The sequence below is a fragment of the Lepisosteus oculatus genome, chromosome 27, assembly GCF_040954835.1.
Source record: "Lepisosteus oculatus isolate fLepOcu1 chromosome 27, fLepOcu1.hap2, whole genome shotgun sequence".
Classification (NCBI taxonomy): Eukaryota; Metazoa; Chordata; class Actinopteri; order Semionotiformes; family Lepisosteidae; genus Lepisosteus; species Lepisosteus oculatus.
The window spans coordinates 6,820,362-6,840,668 of record NC_090722.1 but is presented as its reverse complement, the minus strand read 5'-3'; the positions used below and the strand labels follow the sequence as shown (position 1 = coordinate 6,840,668).

General features: G+C 57.0%; 1 protein-coding gene across 1 annotated transcript; it reads right to left on the bottom strand.

The window, feature by feature from the left end:
* Nucleotides 1–13: 13 nt before the first annotated feature.
* LOC102684572 (nuclear pore membrane glycoprotein 210-like) lies at nucleotides 14–20,184 on the bottom strand. The gene is given in 41 exon segments (XM_069185458.1): nucleotides 14–182; nucleotides 1,256–1,330; nucleotides 1,413–1,529; nucleotides 1,749–1,941; nucleotides 2,039–2,298; nucleotides 2,566–2,715; nucleotides 4,027–4,153; nucleotides 4,344–4,480; nucleotides 4,802–4,932; nucleotides 4,934–5,020; nucleotides 5,193–5,368; nucleotides 5,453–5,627; nucleotides 6,031–6,116; nucleotides 6,203–6,346; nucleotides 6,429–6,560; nucleotides 7,085–7,165; nucleotides 7,260–7,439; nucleotides 7,536–7,598; nucleotides 8,282–8,414; nucleotides 8,783–8,910; nucleotides 9,223–9,351; nucleotides 9,437–9,538; nucleotides 9,623–9,727; nucleotides 10,816–10,913; nucleotides 11,171–11,363; nucleotides 11,511–11,735; nucleotides 11,831–12,043; nucleotides 12,179–12,324; nucleotides 12,512–12,791; nucleotides 13,346–13,501; nucleotides 13,701–13,838; nucleotides 13,963–14,103; nucleotides 14,185–14,291; nucleotides 14,386–14,454; nucleotides 14,765–14,896; nucleotides 15,123–15,255; nucleotides 15,988–16,138; nucleotides 16,844–16,937; nucleotides 17,030–17,161; nucleotides 18,464–18,609; nucleotides 19,617–20,184. Coding segments are annotated over 41 exon segments (5,730 nt in total). The 5' UTR covers nucleotides 19,784–20,184; the 3' UTR covers nucleotides 14–84.
* Nucleotides 20,185–20,307: the final 123 nt, after the last annotated feature.

Below are 20,307 nucleotides of genomic sequence, written 5' to 3'. Positions count from 1 at the left end.
CCACATCTGCAGCCGACTTGCTCGAGCCTTTATTGAGCTGTAGTGACCGGTGTGCTGCACTAGGGGTGAGGGGTGTAACTGGGGTCACCGTGTGCTCCACAGCCAGTGTCGTCGGCGGGGCGTCCCGTCTGTCAGCTGTGTCCACCTGTCCCAGTAAGGGTTCCTGGTCAGGACGGCGTCCCCTGCAGTACAGAGACCCTTGACTGAGACATTTCTATCCGCTCAGGCTGACTGATCGACAGACCAGGCCCCAACCGAGAGAGCTTCCTGTCCGCTCAGGCCAACTTGACTGACCGAGAGAGCTCCCTGTCCGCTCGGACCGACCGACTGACCGAGAGAGCTCCCTGTCCGCTCGGACCGACCGACTGACCGAGAGAGCTCCCTGTCCGCTCGGACCGACCGACTGACCGAGAGAGCTCCCTGTCCGCTCGGACCGACCGACTGACCGAGAGAGCTCCCTGTCCGCTCGGACCGACTGACTGACCGAGAGAGCTCCCTGTCCGCTCGGACCGACCGACTGACCGAGAGAGCTCCCTGTCCGCTCGGACCGACCGACTGACCGAGAGAGCTCCCTGTCCGCTTGGACCGACCGACTGACCGAGAGAGCTCCCTGTCCGCTCGGACCGACTGACTGACCGAGAGAGCCTCCTGTCCGCTTAGGCCGACCGACTGACCGAGAGAGCTCCCTGTCCGCTCGGACCGACCGACTGACCGAGAGAGCTCCCTGTCCGCTCGGACCGACTGACTGACCGAGAGAGCCTCCTGTCCGCTTAGGCCGACCGACTGACCGAGAGACCTTCCTGTCCGCTCGGACCGACCGACTGACCGAGAGAGCTCCCTGTCCGCTCGGACCGACTGACTGACCGAGAGAGCCTCCTGTCCGCTTAGGCCGACCGACTGACCGAGAGACCTTCCTGTCTGCTTGGACTGACCGAGGGAGCTTCCTGTCCGCTCAGGCCGACTTGACTGACCGAGAGAGCTCCCTGTCCGCTCGGACCGACCGACTGACCGAGAGAGCTCCCTGTCCGCTCGGACCGACCGACTGACCGAGAGAGCTCCCTGTCCGCTCGGACCGACCGACTGACCGAGAGAGCTCCCTGTCCGCTCGGACCGACCGACTGACCGAGAGAGCCTCCTGTCTGCTCGGACTGACCGAGGGAGCTTCCTGTCCGCGCGGACCGACTGACTGACCGAGAGCCCTGCCTGTCCGCTCGGACTGACCGACTGACCGAGAGAGGAGTTTTAAAGGACTGACCTGAGTAAGTGTGGGCGGAGGTAGGCACGTATACCACGGGCACCGTCTGGGTTCGAGCCAGCATGAGGCTGTACACTGCGCAGAGAGAGACACGCGGTCAGCAGGGTGGCGGGGCGGTGTCCCAGCCGCGGTCCGGCAGCGGCCCAGGCGCTCTCACCTAGGTAGAGCCCGGCGGTGAGGGCCAGCACGGCGAACACGCTGAAGAGCAGCAGGTACTGGGAGCCCAGCAGCGTCGGGGCAGGCCTGCTGTCCTCACAGGGGGGCGGCTGGCTGCCTGTAACAGCACAGGACGTCAGCGCTGCCCCCCGCTCGGGCGACACTGCTCACACTGACGGGAACCAGACGACACAAGCAGAAACTACACAAAGGGTGGTGGGAGTCTGGCACAGTTCCAACCACAGGGTGGGAGCCGATACCTTCTTTCCGGGAACGGCTGTGTGTGACCCTTGGGTCAACTCCGTGCCCACAACCCCAGAGCCGGGCGTACGCTGACCTGCTTCGGGCTCGATCGCGATGACGACCGACTGCGTCTGCTCCGTCATGGTGCTGCTCAGCGTCAGCTTGTGTGTGGCCTCCTGCTGGAGCAGCCCCAGGGTCGCGGGGTACACAGACACGACGAGCAGCGCCGGTTCTTCTGCGGAGCGGACAGGATCAGACAGCAGCACCTCCGGGTGGTCCGACTGGATCTGGACACGCAGTAAAGACAGGAGAGCAAAGCAAGTGAGCGGTGCCACCCCTTCTCCTGCCCCCCTGCTCCCCCCCCCGGCCTCAGCGCCGCCTCACCCTCAGCGAGTCCAGCGCTGCGTCGGTGCCCAGCACGCGGAGCTCTGTGACCGGCTGGCTGGGGCTCAGGCTCAGCCGGCTCTGGTTGCAGTAGAAAGCGGGCAGGAAGGGCAACACACCGTGCCCCCCTCTCTCTCGCCCTTGCTCGGCAGCGGCCCCCCGCAGGGCAGCGGAGAGGGAGACGGAGAGCGGGGCTGAGGCCAGGGCTCGCCTCGCGGCCTGCGAGTGCGGCTGCACCGCCACCACGCAGCTGTACTGCCCTGCAGGAGAGAGGGGCACAGGACGTGTGGACCCCTGCTGTGCTCCATCTGACCCTGGACAGCAGCAGCCCTTCTCCCTGCGGAGGGCGTCGTTATTCCTAGAATCTACCTTGAATTGCTTCGCCGTCACTACCTGCAACAACTCCAATACATTTTGGGAAACCAAGCAGAATCACTTTGCTTTTGAAGTTTTAAAGAGACATTCAGCCAAACAGCACTGTCTTGAGAAGGCCCGTAGTACCCTAGCACACCCGCCAGAGCCCTCACCGGAGTCGGCGCTGTAGTGCGGAGTGGCGGTGAAGACGGACTGCAGCGTGCTCTGCAGACAGGTGGCGCTGTAGTGGAGGGAGCACACCAGCTCTGTCTGTGGCTGCAGCACGTTCTCTATCCCCTCCCTCTGGGGCTCACTGCACTGCGCTGTGGGCAACAGGCAGGGACACTGTCACACACTCGCCAGTCGGCTCACCTACTGGCTACTGGTCCTGGGGGTCTGGCCTTCTGGCCTGTGTCAGTGAGGTGGACAGAGAGTGCAGTCCTGAGGGTCTGGCCTGTGTCAGTGAGGTGGACAGAGAGTGCAGTCCTGAGGGTCTGACCTGTGTCAGTGAGGTGGACAGAGAGTGCGGTCCTGAGGGTCTGGCCTGTGTCAGTGATGTGGACAGAGAGTGCGGTCCTGAGGGTCTGGCCTGTGTCAGTGATGTGGACAGAGAGTGCGGTCCTGAGGGTCTGGCCTGTGTCAGTGATGTGGACAGAGAGTGCGGTCCTGAGGGTCTGGCCTGTGTCAGTGAGGTGGACAGAGAGTGCGGTCCTGAGGGTCTGGCCTGTGTCAGTGAGGTGGACAGAGACGGTGCGGTCCTGAGGGTCTGGCCTGTGTCAGTGAGGTGGACAGAGACGGTGCGGTCCTGAGGGTCTGGCCTGTGTCAGTGAGGTGGACAGAGAGTGCGGTCCTGAGGGTCTGGCCTGTGTCAGTGAGGTGGACAGAGAGTGCGGTCCTGAGGGTCTGGCCTGTGTCAGTGAGGTGGACAGAGAGTGCGGTCCTGAGGGTCTGGCCTGTGTCAGTGAGGTGGACAGAGACGGTGCGGTCCTGAGGGTCTGGCCTGTGTCAGTGATGTGGACAGAGAGTGCGGTCCTGAGGGTCTGGCCTGTGTCAGTGAGGTGGACAGAGAGTGCGGTCCTGAGGGTCTGGCCTGTGTCAGTGAGGTGGACAGAGAGTGCGGTCCTGAGGGTCTGGCCTGTGTCAGTGAGGTGGACAGAGAGTGCGGTCCTGAGGGTCTGGCCTGTGTCAGTGAGGTGGACAGAGAGTGCGGTCCTGAGGGTCTGACCTGTGTCAGTGAGGTGGACAGAGAGTGCGGTCCTGAGGGTCTGGCCTGTGTCAGTGAGGTGGACAGAGACGGTGCGGTCCTGAGGGTCTGGCCTGTGTCAGTGAGGTGGACAGAGAGTGCGGTCCTGAGGGTCTGGCCTGTGTCAGTGAGGTGGACAGAGAGTGCGGTCCTGAGGGTCTGGCCTGTGTCAGTGAGGTGGACAGAGAGTGCGGTCCTGAGGGTCTGGCCTGTGTCAGTGAGGTGGACAGAGAGTGCGGTCCTGAGGGTCTGGCCTGTGTCAGTGATGTGGACAGAGAGTGCGGTCCTGAGGGTCTGACCTGTGTCAGTGAGGTGGACAGAGAGTGCGGTCCTGAGGGTCTGGCCTGTGTCAGTGAGGTGGACAGAGACGGTGCGGTCCTGAGGGTCTGACCTGTGTCAGTATGTGAAGCCCCAGTGAGGTGGACAGAGACAGTGTAGTCCTTGGCTCCCAGCCAGTTAGTGAGGAATCTGTCCTTTGGCAGGGAGAGAACAGGCACTGCTGCTGGGACCACTGTCACCTGTCACAGAGCACACAGCTGTACACCACTCTATATACGGAACAGCACATACACAACTCGCCACTCTATATACTGTACAGAACACCACATACACAACTCGCCACTCTATATACAGAACACCACATACACAACTCACCACTATACTGTATATACACAACTCAGGACTATCATTCCACCCCCTCTTTCTCACCTCTCTCAGTGCCTGTTGCTCACCCTCCAGTCTGTAGTACACCACCACTGTCCCAGCATGCTTAGCGAGGGCCGCCCCCGTAGCAGGGTCGATGTGCAGCGTCTGATTGGATGACACCTCCCACCAGCCTGGGCGCCCTGCGAGAGTGCAGGGGAGGGAGGGAGGTGAAAAAGAAAGAGTTGGGGCGAGGGTGAGACGACTGAGGTACACCAAGGGAACAAGGGGTGACGCTGAGCACGGCAGAGACAGGTGGGTGGACAGTATCCTGCTGACGAACAGCCCAGTAATACCAGAGAACTCGATCACCCCTCAGGAGGGCCTGCAGTTTCCTCAGCAGGTGCCCAGACCCACACGGGTCTGCATTAGCCACTCAGCCCACGACAGGACAGGCCCTGCAGTCACGACGACGAGCAGGACCGCGAAAGCAAGGACAGATAAGTCGAGAGGGGTGGGGGTACCCTGGCTGTCTCTCAGCGGGGTGGAGAAGCAGACGAGGTGTCCGGGGCGCAGAGGCGAGTGCGGAGGGGGCGACAGGGCGTGCAGGACCAGGAGGGGGGTGTAGTCACACAGGGCGGGGCTGCGGGGGTCACACCCCCAGCACGGTCAGTCCGGGGGACACCGGCTGCGCCCAGAACAGCTGGCTCTGCGGGCCCACACTGATCTGGATCAGGTCGTCTCTGCAGGACAGACAGGGAGAGCGAGAGCAGCCTGTTCCACACACCCGCCAGCCTCGGTGTAAAGAAGCACAGTGGATTCAAGAAGGGAGCGGGCAGAGACAAGAGGACAAGGGAGAGAGAGCAGACAGGATGGCAGAGAGGGAAGGGGCAGTGAGGCAGACCGAGGGGGTACCTGCTGGGCATGAACCGCAGCTGAGCATCGTGGGCGTCGAAGCGCTGCCCCGTGCTGTCGTACAGCAGCACCCGGAAAGAGAGGCGCGCGCCCAGGGGGAACGCTGGGAGCCCCTCCTCCCCTGAACTGTGAACCCCCAAATCCACAGTCAACCGTACAAAGCACACTGGAGACACCTGGAACACAGACAACAGGGATTCACCCGGAACGAAGCTCAGCTCTGTGCCTGTCCGGTCCGGTCCGGCTCGTAGGTGCAGTACCTTGACGATAAGCAGGATGGTCTGATTGACCCCACAGGGCTCCATGACGATGATCTCCAGGACAGCCGACCCCGTGGCTGAGCCTGACCGCACGAGGCCCTGGCGGTCCACACTGACCAGGCCCGCGTCCCCCCTGCACTGACACACCTCATACTGAAGGGGGCTCACTCCGTCCCTGTGACGTACACAGCACAGTACTGTCCATTAGTGCTGTAAGGGGAGTATAAGGCTACATTGGGGCATTTAAGGGTGGTCTAAGAGGTATTAGCTAGTATATAACCAGCAGCTACATCACCCTGCAGCTGGCAGCCCACCTGGAGCTCAGTACAACAATGCCCCAGTACAGTGATGGGGATACCATGCTGTAAAAAAGGTGCCGTCCTTCAGATGAGACGTAAAACTGAGATCCTGACTCTAATTAAAAATCCCAGGGTGTTTCTCGAAAAGAGTTGGGGTGTTACCCCAGCGTCCTGGCCAGATTTGCCCCTGGCCTCTACCCATCATGGCCTCCTAATAATATTACACTAATATTACAAGGAATAATTATTATTAGAATTAGTCAGCTTTGGGGTGCTCACCGTGTAGTCTGCAGCCTGTGCTGGGAGAAGGGTGACATGAGAATGACTCGGGAGGGTCCGGCGACAGGCTGGGCTTCATCAAACACCTGCGCACACACACAGAACCAATCATCAAGAGGAGCTTCAGAACCGAGTGTGGGTGAAACCAGCCCGGTGTTCAACACACACCTACCGTGATCCGTATCTCGTCACTGAGCTCTGCCTCCTCTCCGGCTGCGCTGACCAGGACAGCAGTGACCCTGAGGCTGGCCCAGCCGGCCGACACGGCTCGCACCAGCACAGAGAAGCGCTGGCCAGGTGAGACTCTGACCGCTGTCTGAGAGAGCAGCGCACAGAGTCACACAGAGGCAGGGCGCCAGAACGAGGTTTTACTGAACCGCTCGGAGAGGCGCAGTGACCTGTGCATGGCGTGGCTCCACCTCCAGCACGCCCGGCTTGTCCAGCACCCACTGGAAACTCCATCTGCCCTCCGTTCCCGCAAATGACAGGGGAGTCTGAGAGCTACTACCGCCCATCACATACACAGGCATCTATAAGACAGAGACAGGTCAGGAAATAGGCAGGGGAGAGCGACAGGACGCCCGCTCGGGAGAGGAGAGAGACAGGACGCCTGCGCGCCTGCTCGGGAGAGGAGAGAGACAGGACGCCTGCTCGGGAGAGAAGAGAGAAAAGACGCCTGCGCGCCTGCTCGGGAGAGGAGAGAGACAGGACACCTGCGCGCCTGCTCGGGAGAGGAGAGAGACAGGACGCCTGCGCGCCTGCTCGGGAGAGGAGAGAGACAGGACGCCTGCGCGCCTGCTCGGGAGAGGAGAGAGACAGGACGCCTGCGTGCCTGCTTGGGAGAGGAGAGAGACAGGACGCCTGCGCGGGAGAGGAGAGCGACAGGACGCCTGCTCGGGAGAGGAGAGCGACAGAACGCCTGCTCGGGAGACGAGAGAGACAGGACGCCTGCGCGCCTCCTCGGGAGAGGAGAGAGACAGGACGCCTGCGCGCCTCCTCGGGACAGGAGAGAGACAGGACGCCTGCTCGGGAGAGGAGAGCGACAGGATCTCACCTCTGCACCTACAGGAAGACGGTCAAGGGGAGCCTGGACCCTCACTGATGTCAGGTTGAACACCTCCACCTCCACCTCATCCTGGAGGACAGAGAGATTGTCTTACAGACAGACAGAGATGGACAGAGAGAAAGAGTAAAACAGTGAAATGACAGAGACAGTAACAGAGAGTGACCTCTGAGAAGATGGTTACAACTCCAGTGTCCTGCTGCACAGTCTGAAGCACACCACGCACATGCACCGTCCCCACGGCAACACCACGCACAAGCCCCTCCTCCGTCACCACAGCAACATGGCTGTCACTCACAGTGAAAGTGACACTGGACCGGGGGTGAGGCCCCCCCTCTGCCACCACCTAAGAATAATAACAGGCAGCATAACAATTGGAAATCAATTGGAACAAGATTTTCACCAGCAATATCAGTGAAGAGGACACTGGACAGTACCACACCTGTCTCTCGCTGCCAAATGCCAGAGCCATCCTTCTGGGCTGCAGCCTAAAGGGATGGAAAACCTGCACAGACAGAGGGGAAAGAAGAGAGGAGAGATGGAGAAGTCTGCACTCAGCTCAATGTGGAGGTCAGGAGTCTCTCTCGCCTCTATAGGTCTGTGAGTGGAGGTCAGGAGTCTCTCTCGCCTCTATAGGTCTGTGAGTGGAGGTCAGGAGTCTCTCTCGCCTCTATAGGTCTGTGAGTGGAGGTCAGGAGTCTCTCTCGCCTCTATAGGTCTGGGAGTGGAGGTCAGGAGTCTCTCTCGCCTCTATAGGTCTGTGAGTGGAGGTCAGGAGTCTCTCTCGCCTCTATAGGTCTGGGAGTAGAGGTCAGGAGTCTCTCTCGCCTCTATAGGTCTGTGAGTGGAGGTCAGGAGTCTCTCTCGCCTCTATAGGTCTGGGAGTGGAGGTCAGGAGTCTCTCTCGCCTCTATAGGTCTGTGAGTGGAGGTCAGGAGTCTCTCTCGCCTCTATAGGTCTGGGAGTGGAGGTCAGGAGTCTCTCTCGCCTCTATAGGTCTGTGAGTGGAGGTCAGGAGTCTCTCTCGCCTCTATAGGTCTGTGAGTGGAGGTCAGGAGTCTCTCTCACCTCTATAGGTCTGGGAGTGGAGGTCAGGAGTCTCTCTCACCTCTATAGGTCTGTGAGTGGAGGTCAGGAGTCTCTCTCACCTCTATAGGTCTGTGAGTGGAGGTCAGGAGTCTCTCTCACCTCTATAGGTCTGGGAGTGGAGGTCAGTATTGCTCCACTCCGGTCCCTGGCTGTTAGCAGCAGGTTGGTCTCTCCTACAGAGTCCCCTCGAACCCGGAACCCTGTCGTCACGCCATCCATCGGGCCAATCTGCCTGAACACATGCACAAACTGATTTGACAGACATCTAACAAGCACCACACACATAACAGAGCAGGCACAAGCACAGCAGTACAGCTATGGTCACCATCTAGGCAGGCTGAGGAGCAGGTGCCCATTCTAATGTGGCGGGGATCTGGAGTTGGACAGGAGGAAAGCCTGAGTGTTCTTCACTGAGTACACGAACAGAACAACCGACACAGAGAGAGAGAGTGAGAGACCAGCAGAGATACAGAGGCAAGTGGACTTCTTTGAAACTCGTTATGGTAATTTAAAGACAAGAGAAAGGCACAGATAGAGAGAGAGACGGGGAGATACAGGGAGACAGTGAGAGACAGAGACAGACAAACGCTGTGTCCTCACTGCACAGAGACGATGGCAGAGGTCATCTGCACCCGGAGGTCCATGAGCAGGTGGTACCGGGAGGAGAAAGGCTGTCCGAGAGCGTCCAGCACTCGCACCCTGAGGGGGGCGCTGTTCCCAAGCTCCACCTGCAGGACAGATACATGATTGTATGAGTGAGAGTGAGAGAGGGAGAAAGGGAGAGAGGGAGAGAGGGAGAAAGCAAATAAACAGAGAGACTGAAAAAGAGAGGGGGAGAGGAGAGTAAAAGAGAGAGGAAGGGAGGAGACAGTATAGGAGAGATGAGAGAGTGAAGAACAGAGGGAGAGAACAGAGTAAAGAAGAGGAGAGAGTGAAGCAGAGAGGCCAAAGGGCCAAAGAGCTCAAGACCTCTTTCAAAGAGGAGAGTTCAACAGGCAGATGGAAGAATGAGTGAGGGAGAGACACTGAGATGGTCGGACTTTGTCTATGAAGTCCATCTCGAAATCCCAGATGTCGGAGACGGTCAGCAAGGCTGCAGCCGGGTCAGCAGAGGTCACACAGAGGTCGTAGCCCAGCAGTGCAGAGGAACCAGGCCGCAGCGGGGACACCTGGGGTGAACACCACCACCACTGTGATTATATTCCACTGTAACGTGGAAAACTGTTCCCCTGTACAGACTGCGAGTACGCTCACCTGCACTGCGCTGTGCTGCTCCAGGAAGGCGGTGTCAGCCAGGTCACTGTCCTGCAGCCTGAACAGGAAGTGTCCAGAGCCCTTGACCAGAGACAGGGTCTCCTGCAGAGACAGACGGAGACGCTCACGCTGCCCTGGGCCAGTCAGAGAGTGTCTGTGTCACGAACAGGAGGAATGGTGTGCTACCGTCACCGCAGGGTGGTTGAATAGTGTGATGCGCTCTGGCTCCCATCGAAAATCCTCCACCAAGCGCAGGTCCACAGACACGGAGAGTGCAGGCAGAGAGACACCCTGCAGAAGAGGAGCACGCCATACTGTCACATCTTCAGTGACACAAACACATTGTCCTATCAGTGTCTACACCTGTTCGCTATGGCTCCTTTACAGCTCTCTGTCTGTCCCAGACTGGCAGGGAGATTAATATCCTGACTCTATAAGGGCTGTGTCTCTATCTGTAACAGAGACACAGATCACAGTGAGACTGGGGCTCCTTTACAGCTCTCTGTCTGTCCCAGACTGGAAGGGAGATTAATATCCTGACTCTATAAGGGCTGTGTCTCTATCTGTAACACTGACACAGATCACAGTGAGACTGGGGCTCCTTTACAGCTCTCTGTCTGTCCCAGACTGGCAGGGAGATTAATATCCTGACTCTATAAGGGCTGTGTCTCTATTTGTAACACTGACACAGATCACAGTGAGACTGGGGCTCCTTTTAAGCTCTCTGTCTGTCCCAGACTGGCAGTGAGATTAATATCCTGACTCTATGAGGGCTGTGTCTCTACCTGTAACACTGACACAGATCACAGTGAGACTGGCTGCTTTAAAGCTAAATCATAAAACAGAAAACTAAGAACAGTGTAAAAACTGTAATGTCCTACTCACTTGGATATCTAAATACACACTGAACAAACTACAGCATGTGCAGAATTCGGCAGCCAGAATCCTGACCAGGCCTAGCGATCACATTACCCCTGTCCTGGAGTCCCTGCACTGGCTTCCTATCACGTTTCTTGTTGTCTTCTAAATCTTCATGCTCACCTACTGGTTCGTCTAATTCTGTTCTCCTGTTTCTCCACCAAGCCCATTCTTATGGCTATCACAGAGTCACTTTCCCTGAGTTGTTTCAAGTCTGGACTAAAAACCTCCTTCTTTAGAAGGGCTTGCTTTCCTGCTGTATTCCAAACCCTCACAATAACTGTTTCATTCTGCTATCTCCTCTCACTGTGTATTTATTCTTTCTCTCTCTGTAAAGCGCTTGGAGAAGCTGTATAAAATATACAGTTTTAAACGCACTGCATACAATCAAGCTGATAATTATTATTGTAGTTGTTAGGGTTATTACTATAAGAAAAGGAAGGGAATGGAGAGGTCCTGACCTGTATGCTGACCGGATTGGCAGAATCGTGGTGCTCAGCAAGGCTGGCGGTGATGGTGACTGTGCCAGTCTGACCGTGGGCATGCAGGATCTGACGCCCTGAGGTCAACACCACCAACAGGAGGATCAGACTCCCACTCACACTGAACATTACAGTACCTGGTCTTTGGGGATCTCTGAGAGACGAGATGTAGATGCACAACATCAGAATTATTCTTGGAGGTAGTATCTGATCAAGCTACGATCCAGTGATATTGTCATGTTGATTACTGTTGGCGGCAGCGTGATCAGCACTGCCCTTCCTCTTCCTCCTGCCATCATCACCACAGTCACAGCTAAGCCTGCGGAGGACTGACCGTGCAGCTTGGCGTGCCCAGAGCCCGTCTGTCTGTCCTGCAGGCTCATGGGCGTGTCCTGGGCGACGGACAGCAGGGAGGGGTTGGAGGAGTGCCAGCGCACCGCCTCCGCAGTGAAGTTGTCGAACTGGGCCCCCTGCTGGTCGAAGGCTGCCAGTTCCAGCACGGTGTCTCTGGAGCTGGGCACGGCCGCCTGGCACACAGAGGGCAGGGGTCAGTCGGGCACAGAGGATCGGGGGCACGTGGGATAGCCCAGGGCCGGCGTGGTGCGCAGGGCTCCTGGGTCTCGAACTGGGCCGGAAGAGGGCTCTGAGCCGTCCGCCAACACAAGACTACTCACCGTGCTGCCGCGGTAGAGGGGCTGGGGGCAGGGCGAGGGGGCCGGCGGGGATGCAGCAGAGGGGGGCGGTGGCGGCGGAGAGACGGGGGTGGAGGCGGAGAGGGTGGAGACGGGGGTCAGGGACAGCCTGGCCGGCAGGGCGCACCCCACCCTGACACGCACTTCCTCTGCGCTGGGCCGGGGGTTCAGAGGCCCGGGGACGTTCCCGCTCCGGAACACCAGCCACTGGGGACAGAGCCAGAGCAGAGCAGCAGGCGCGGCACCGTCAGCTGAGGATCACACCGCCGCGTGGCTTGTGCCGGAGGTGGCGGCCGGGCTACCTGCTCCCCCAGCGCAGTGCAGGTGACCCGGTAGGCGTGCTGGTTCCGGTGCAGCTGGGGCGGGCGCAGCGCGGCGATCTGGGCCCCCCCGCCGGGCTCAGCCAGCAGGTCACTGAAGAAGCGGTCGGGCTCCAGAACCCAGGGCTGCGGCCCGCCGTCGAACAGCAGGTCTCGGGCCGCTCCGTTCGCCAGCAGGACGTCCGACAGCAGCGCCTGGGACGCAGAAACGCAGGCTGGGTTCTGCCAGCTGTACGGCAAGAGCCTGAACACCTTTTCAAATCTGAAAGCATCAGGCACACGACTGGCATGTTTCCCCCGGCCCATAAAGAGAAGAGGCTGCTGTGATACCCGCAGGGGCCTGTAGGAGGCGAGAGTCGCCGTGGCAGTGATGTAGTGCCGGTCTGTGGCCATCCCGATGGTCAGCTGTGTGTGACCCGGTCCGACCGCCTCCAGCCGGACTCCGCTGCAGGACCCCGGTCCGGGGCCGAGCTGGCCTGCCGGGATACAAGATGGCACAGACAGGGTGGCGAACACGGCTGGCGCGCTCAGTCTGGGCTCCTAGCAAGAGGTTTCAGAGGAGATGCCCCTCTCTCCCATCGCCCGTGAGCCGGGGGCCCCTCACGCACGGAGCACAGCCCACCCCCCCTGTCGGGAAGAGGCAGGACCAGGGGCTGGGGTTACCTGGCACAGCCTCAAAGACCCCCAGGCGGTCGGGGTGGGTGTCCAGGGGCAGCAGGGAGCAATCCGTCAGCAGCTGGGGCGTCTGTGCGTTCAGGGGATCTTGGGGCGAGGGCTTGGTGCTGAGGGAGTCCCGAGGCAGCTGAGGGGGTGTCTGCAGGTGTGGGGCCTCAGGGAGGTCAGGGAGCCCCCACACAGCCAGAGGCAGGTCCACTGACCCCCCCACTTCACAGTCTCCCTGCTGGGGCAACAGCTGCATCTTCACAGGCCTCAGCACCAACACCTGCAGACACATTGTGGGAAGGAGACAACACTGGCTATCGGGCACAGACAAGGCTGTCCTCCTGGTGTAACAGACTGGACCTTCACAACTGGACCAGCTGTCCTCATGGTGTACCAGCCCTGTGTCTTAACCACTGGACCAGCTGTCCCCATGGTGTACCAGCCCTGTGTCTTAACCACTGGACCAGCTGTCCTCCTGGTGTAACAGCCTTGTGTCTTAACCAGTGGACCGGCTGTCCTCCCGGTGTAACAGACTGGATCTTCACCACTGGACCACCTGTCCTCATGGTGTAACAGCCCTGTGTCTTAACCACTGGACCAGCTGTCCCCATGGTGTACCAGCCCTGTGTCTTAACCACTGGACCAGCTGTCCTCATGGTGTAACAGCCTTGTGTCTTAACCACTGGACCAGCTGTCCCCCTGGTGTAACAGACTGGACCTTCACCACTGGACCAGCTGTCCTCCTGGTGCAACAGACTGGACTTTAACACATGAAGCTGACCTGTAAGTTGTCAGGCACAGGCCTGTCTGTCTCAGTGTGCAGCAGTGTCTCACCCTGGCTAGTCCGCAGTGGGAGGGGTTCTGTTGGTCTCTAGCCTCAACGATGCTGACGCCCAGAACTGAACCGGTCACCACTGTCCCGTTCACCGTCACCATGGCGACGCTTTGATTAGAGGACGCCCAGCTGAAGTTCCCACTGCCCCCTTCAACCTGCAACAACAACGCAAGACAACACTGCACAGCCAGGGAGCACAACAACAGCAGGGTAACCGACACAGCACTACAGAGCAGTATGTGAGAGCGCAGGATCATTGGAGACTCAAGGGTCCCTAGCAGTGGGATTACTGTGGAAGATGAGCGTCTCTACACAACATGGTTACGAGAGGGAGCTGCACTGTCCGGTTGTCACCTGTATCTTGTAGTGGTACAGCCCGTCTCCCGGATGCCAGGGCAACGCGACAACGCTGGGCATGAGGACAATGGGGCTGTAGATCTCCACTTCCTGCTGGTGGCTGATTGGAGGACTCAGAGGCAGGACCATACCATTCTAGAGTTCAGGAGATGGGGGGGGGGTGAGGGTAAGGCATGGTTAGGGCTGGAAAAAGCTCTCTTCAGGGGTTTGCACATCAATCACCTTGCGACTCCGCACGGGTCGCCCTCTCGCACTGTACCTCGGTCGTTATGGATCCCAGCGCGGCTCTGACGAGGGCTCGTCCCGGGCGCAGCGTCTGCACCACGTGGTAGGAGCCGTTGGGGGAGGACAGCAGCGTCTCGAAGTGCAGCTCCGACAGCTCCACTGCGATCCTCACGTTCTGGAACACACACAGGCCGGCCCGGGGGGGCGTCAGGCCAGCGGGGGCACCAGGGGACAGGCGGTCGGGAGACAGGTGTACCTCGGACAGCTGAGCAGCGTGGGAGGCGCGGTCGTGGACGCCCACGGTGATCTGGTAGACTCGGCCAGTCTGCAGAGCCCACCTTTCCTCGGGCTCCACGCTCAGGGCTGGGGACACAAGGACGGTCAGATCCAGACAGGTGGCGACTGGCACACACAGGACAGCGGCTGACTCAGGGGCGCCAGAAACCACAGCACTCACTCAGATAGTGCGGCTCCACCACAGAGATACTGCAGCCTGGGAGCTGAGAGGCAGCCTGCATGTGGATGTCTGGCCACAGAGCACTGAGGAAAATCACCACACACACAAGGCAAACCTCTGTTCACACACTAACATGTCCTACTGCCTATATAAAATACACAGGAGAGGTAGAGGTACAGGTAGGACACAGGCGGATCTAGGATACAAACACGGGAGAGATACAGGTACAGGAGGGGTACAGGTACAGGAGGGGTACAGGTACAGGTAGGACACAGGCGGATCTAGGATACAAACACGGGAGAGATACAGGTACAGGAGGGGTACAGGTACAGGTACAGGTGGGGTACTAGCACAGGTACAGCGGTTGGGTGAAGGATACTGGAGTGTGTCAGAGAGAGGGCTGTGTGGCCCAGCTGCAGTGCAGTCACTGTTGCAGTCTCCTGATCCAGCCTCACCACTCCCTCCTGGGCCTGCAGGACCAGCTCGTACCCCTCTGAGGATAAGGGTACATCTGGGACACGAGAGAGAGAGGGGTATCAGAACTCCAGAGCACAAAGAGCACAGTCAGAATGGTCTACATCATTGTGAAAACTATCACTGTCACACCTGAACACCTGCCTTACCTACCACACGCCATGCCTGACAGGCATCGCAAAGTAAACAGGCATGTCACAGTAACGCCAGGAAGGATAAAAGGAAACGCATGAACAATTAAAGGTCATGTGTCTTTCTCGTACCCCGGTCCCTGCCCTGCAGGCGCCTCCAGACCCGGAACCTCAGCGCAGAGCCCAGCAGCAGGTAGACGTCCTGGCCGGGGCTGAGGAACACTCTGTCCAGGACCAGCAGCCCCACGCTGTCCGCGGGCACCTCCTGCACACACAGTCACCACGATTTCACTGTGCTTTACTTCACTCCACTCTGCTTCTGTCTAAGACTCAATTGTATTGCACTATATTGTGTACTCTGTAGTCTTGTACTGTGTTCTACTGGGTGACTCTGTAGTCCTGTATTGTACTGTACTGTGTTCTACTGGGCTGCCTCTGTAGTCCTGTACTGTACTGTACTATGTTCTACTGGGCTGACTCTGTAGTCCTGTACTGTACTGTGTTCTACTGGGGTGACTCTGTAGTCCTGTATTGTACTGTACTGTGTTCTACTGGGGTGACTCTGTAGTCCTGTACTGTACTGTTCTGTGTTCTACTGGGGTGACTCTGTAGTCCTGTACTGTACTGTGTTCTACTGGGGTGACTCTGTAGTCCTGTACTGTTCTGTACTGTTCTGTGTTCTACTGGGGTGACTCTGTAGTCCTGTACTGTTCTGTTCTGTTCTGTACTGTACTGTGTTCTACTGGGGTGACTCTGTAGTCCTGTACTGTTCTGTTCTGTTCTGTACTGTACTGTGTTCTACTGGGGTGACTCTGTAGTCCTGTACTGTTCTGTTCTGTACTGTACTGTTCTGTGTTCTACTGGGGTGACTCTGTAGGCCTGTACTGTTCTGTACTGTTCTGTGTTCTACTGAGGTGACTCTGTTCTGTTCTGTTCTGTACTGTACTGTGTTCTACTGGGGTGTAATGTAGTATATTATGTGGTATGCAGGAATGACCTTGTACTCAGGATGGCTCAGAGAAACTCGAACCCACGCTGCTCCACTACGGACTCCAGCCACGAGAACATGCTCTCCCCACAGCCCTTCCCTCTCCAGGGCAGAGATGTGCTCTGGGGCGGAATACCCTGCCTCTGTGAAGCGCACCAACCTGCTCACAACAGCAGAGAGACACCACTGTCACAGAGAGACACACAGAGACAACACTGTACAACAGCACAGAGACACCACTGTCACAGAGAGACACACAGAGACAACACTGTACAACAGCACAGAGACACCACTGTCACAGAGAGACACACAGAGACAACACTGTACAACAGCAGAGAGACTCCACTGTCACAGAGACACAGAGACAACACTGTACAACAGCACAGAAACAACACTGTCACAGAGAGACACATAGACAACACTGTACAACAGCAGAGAGACTCAACTGTCACAGAGAGACGCACAGAGACAACACTGTCACAGAGAGACACATAGACAACACTGTACAACAGCAGAGAGACTCCACTGTCACAGAGACACAGAGACAACACTGTCACAGAGAGACACATAGAGACAACACTGTACAACAGCACAGAGACAACACTGTCACAGAGAGACACACAGAGACAACACTGTACAACAGCACAGAGACAACACTGTCACAGAGAGACACACAGAGACAACACTGTCACAGAGAGACACACAGAGACAACACTGTCACAGAGAGACACACAGAAACTCCACTGTCACAGAGAGACACACAGAGACAACACTGTCCAACAGCACAGAGACAACACTGTGAGTCAGCCTCCCAGCCCGCTGCTGGTCAGTCAGTGGCCAGTGGCTCAGCAGTGTTCTTCCTCACCGGACTCTCTCTGCTGTGCTCGGCCCCTGTGTGTCCGAGTCCGCCAGCACAGACCAGTGGAAACGCAGGCCGGCCAGGGTGCTGAACGTGTTCCCTGAGAGAGGAGCAGCAGGGGTGGGAGAGGGGTTAATGGGTGCCTGTGACTGGGCTGGGCTGTGACTGCAGGCAGACTGCGCGCCGGAGCACCTTCGCAGTCCTCTGCCGTGACAGACAGCTGGACGGGCGGGTCCTCTGTGTACAGCTGCCGTGTTGTCGTGACGATCCTGATCCGGGTGATACTGTCCACAGTGACATCACAGCGCAGCACACGGCCTGTCACTGCCAGACACAAACACAGCAAGACTGAGTGTCTGTACAGTGACTCTCCAGCTCTGATGATGATGAAGGAGTGTTCATGTGAAGATACAGAGGAGCTGGACTGAGTGTCTGTACAGTGACTCTCCAGCTCTGATGATGATGAAGGAGTGTTCATGTGAAGATACAGAGGAGCTGGACTGAGTGTCTGTACAGTGACTCTCCAGCTCTGATGATGATGAAGGAATGTTCATGTGAAGATACAGAGGAGCTGGACTGAGTGTCTTTACAGTGACTCTACAGCTCTGATGATGAAGAAGGAGTGTTCATGTTAAGATACAGAGGAGCTGGACTGAGTGTCTGTACAGTGACTCTCCAGCTCTGATGATGATGAAGGAGTGTTCATGTGAAGATACAGAGGAGCTGGACTGAGTGTCTGTACAGTTCCTCTCCAGCTCTGATGATGATGAAGGAGTGTTCATGTGAAGATACAGAGGAGCTGGACTGAGTGTCTGTACAGTGACTCTACAGCTCTGATGATGATGAAGGAGTGTTCATGTGAAGACACAGAGGAGCTGGACTGAGTGTCTGTACAGTGACTCTACAGCTCTGATGATGATGAAGGAGTGTTCATATGAAGATACAGAGGAGCTGGACTGAGTGTCTGTACAGTGACTCTCCAGCTCTGATGATGATGAAGGAGTGTTCATGTGAAGATACAGAGGAGCTGGACTGAGTGTCTGTACAGTGACTCTACAGCTCTGATGATGATGAAGGAGTGTTCATGTGAAGACACAGAGGAGCTGGACTGAGTGTCTGTACAGTGACTCTCCAGCTCTGATGATGATGAAGGAGTGTTCATGTGAAGATACAGAGGAACTGGACTGAGTGTCTCTACAGTGACTCTACAGCTCTGATGATGATGAAGAAGTGTTAATGTGAAGATACAGAGGAGCTGGACTGAGTGTCTGTACAGTGACTCTCCAGCTCTGATGATGATGAAGGAATGTTCATGTGAAGATACAGAGGAGCTGGACTGAGTGTCTGTACAGTGACTCTCCAGCTCTGATGATGATGAAGGAGTGTTCATGTGAAGATACAGAGGAACTGGACTGAGTGTCTCTACAGTGACTCTACAGCTCTGATGATGATGAAGGAGTGTTAATATGAAGATACAGAGGAGCTGGACTGAGTGTCTGTACAGTGACTCTCCAGCTCTGATGACGATGACGGAGTGTTCATGTGAAGATACAGATGAAGGTTTTCTTCGTGTCTCTGTTTGTTTCACAATGCTGGAGCAACACTCTGAAGCAAGAGGAGTGTTACCGGACTCCCGGGCCTCCACCACGCTGGCCTGACGGAGCGGCTGGGCAGACAGAGCGGACACCAAAGCACTCTGGGAGCAGTCCGCGCCGGCGAGAGAGGGCTGATGGAGGGGCTGCACACCCACTACCTCTGGCCTTGAAGTGACCCTGGCAGGGAACAGCACCATCGCTGTAATTGTGTGCCATGAATGTAATGAACGTAGTTCACTTAGCCCTGCTCAGGAATATGGCTGAAGCCCCAGAGAGCCTGGACACTCCTCTACACTGCTTCCCTGTCTCTGTTCTCCTCAGCAGTGCTACTGCAGATATACACCTGCTACAGGCAGCAGCTATATCACCCTGCAGCCCACGGTCCAGGCCTGCGTCCCCCTGCACTGACACGCCTCATCCTGAAGGGGGCTCCCTCCGTCCCCGTGATGTACACAGCCCCGGGAAGGGCCAGGGTTTGACTGGGCCTGTAATGGAGTGTATAAGGATGAATTGGGGGCATTTAAGGGTGATCTAGGAGGTATTAGCTACTCTGATTAACCAGCAGCTACATCACCCTGCAGCTCCCAGCTGGCAGCCCCACTGACACTCAGCAGGTGTGAGCCTGGCCAGTACCTGGAGGGGAGACTCCTGGGAAAGCTAAGGCTGCTGCTGGAAGAGGTGTTAGTGGGGCCCCAGTACAATGATGGGGAGACCATACTGTAAAAAAGGTGTCGTCCATCAGATGAGACATAAAACCAAGGTCCTGACTCTCTGTGGTCATTAAAAATCCCAGGGTGTTTCCCCAAAAAGAGTAGGGGTGTTACCCCAGTTTCCTGGCCAGATTTCCCCCTGGTATTTACCAGTCATGGCCTCCTAATAATCCCCCTCTCTGAACTGGCTTCATCCCTGCTCTCCTCCCCACTGAGAGCTGGTGTGTGGGGAGAGTACTGGTGCACTATGGCTCCTGTCACATCATCCAGGTGGGGCTGCACACTGGAGCTGGTGGAGGGGATCCCCATTAAAGCACTTTGAGTGGAGTGTCCCGAAAAGTGCTATATTCTTATTATGTCACCTAACAGTGTGCCCCCAGGCGGCTGACACCTCCTATGTCACCCTTGAGATTCAAGAAGCCGCTACTGGGATGTCAGGCTGACACCGACGGGATGATTATCCGGTGATCTTACCATGTGTAGCAGCCCTCCTCCGCCTGCAGGGGGAGGCTGACCCTGGCCGACCCCGAACAGGGCAGCAGAAGTTTGGGGGCGCTCAGCCTCGCCGCCCCCGCCGGGCAGATCAGGTTCAGGGAGAGAAGCGGTAATAGTAACACTGCCCACAGGCACGGCGAGAACATCGCTCTTTAAATACAGGCTACTGCTCCGCCGGGAGAAAATCAAAACCCGCCATTTTCCTCCGAACTCCGAGTCAAACGCGAACGAAAAATGAAACGCATTGATCTGCTAATTCAAGATCGTTGACTCGTGAATATTTAACGCTATAAAGCCAAGAAAAGTGCACACCGCCGGTCAAATATTAAAAATATTGACATTTAACTCCAACGTTGGACAATCTATTTAGAAAAGAAACGTTAAGGACAGTAAATATTTACAACTTCAGATTGGTCGAATAAGTCTGGCGGTTTGAATGTGTTTTAAAATTTACACCTCAACCCACTATGCTGAACAATTAACTGGAAACGAGCGGATTTAAATTAATTCAAATTAAGTTGTTTAAAATAACGAACTTTACGAAAGGCCGCTTCCGGTGCTGGGAGAGACCAAGGCGTCGGGGGAGAGGGTAGTCCCAAAGCCCGTAAAGGGGGCGACGACTCAATGTACTATAAAACCGCACCCCTGAGTTTATTACTATCTCATACAA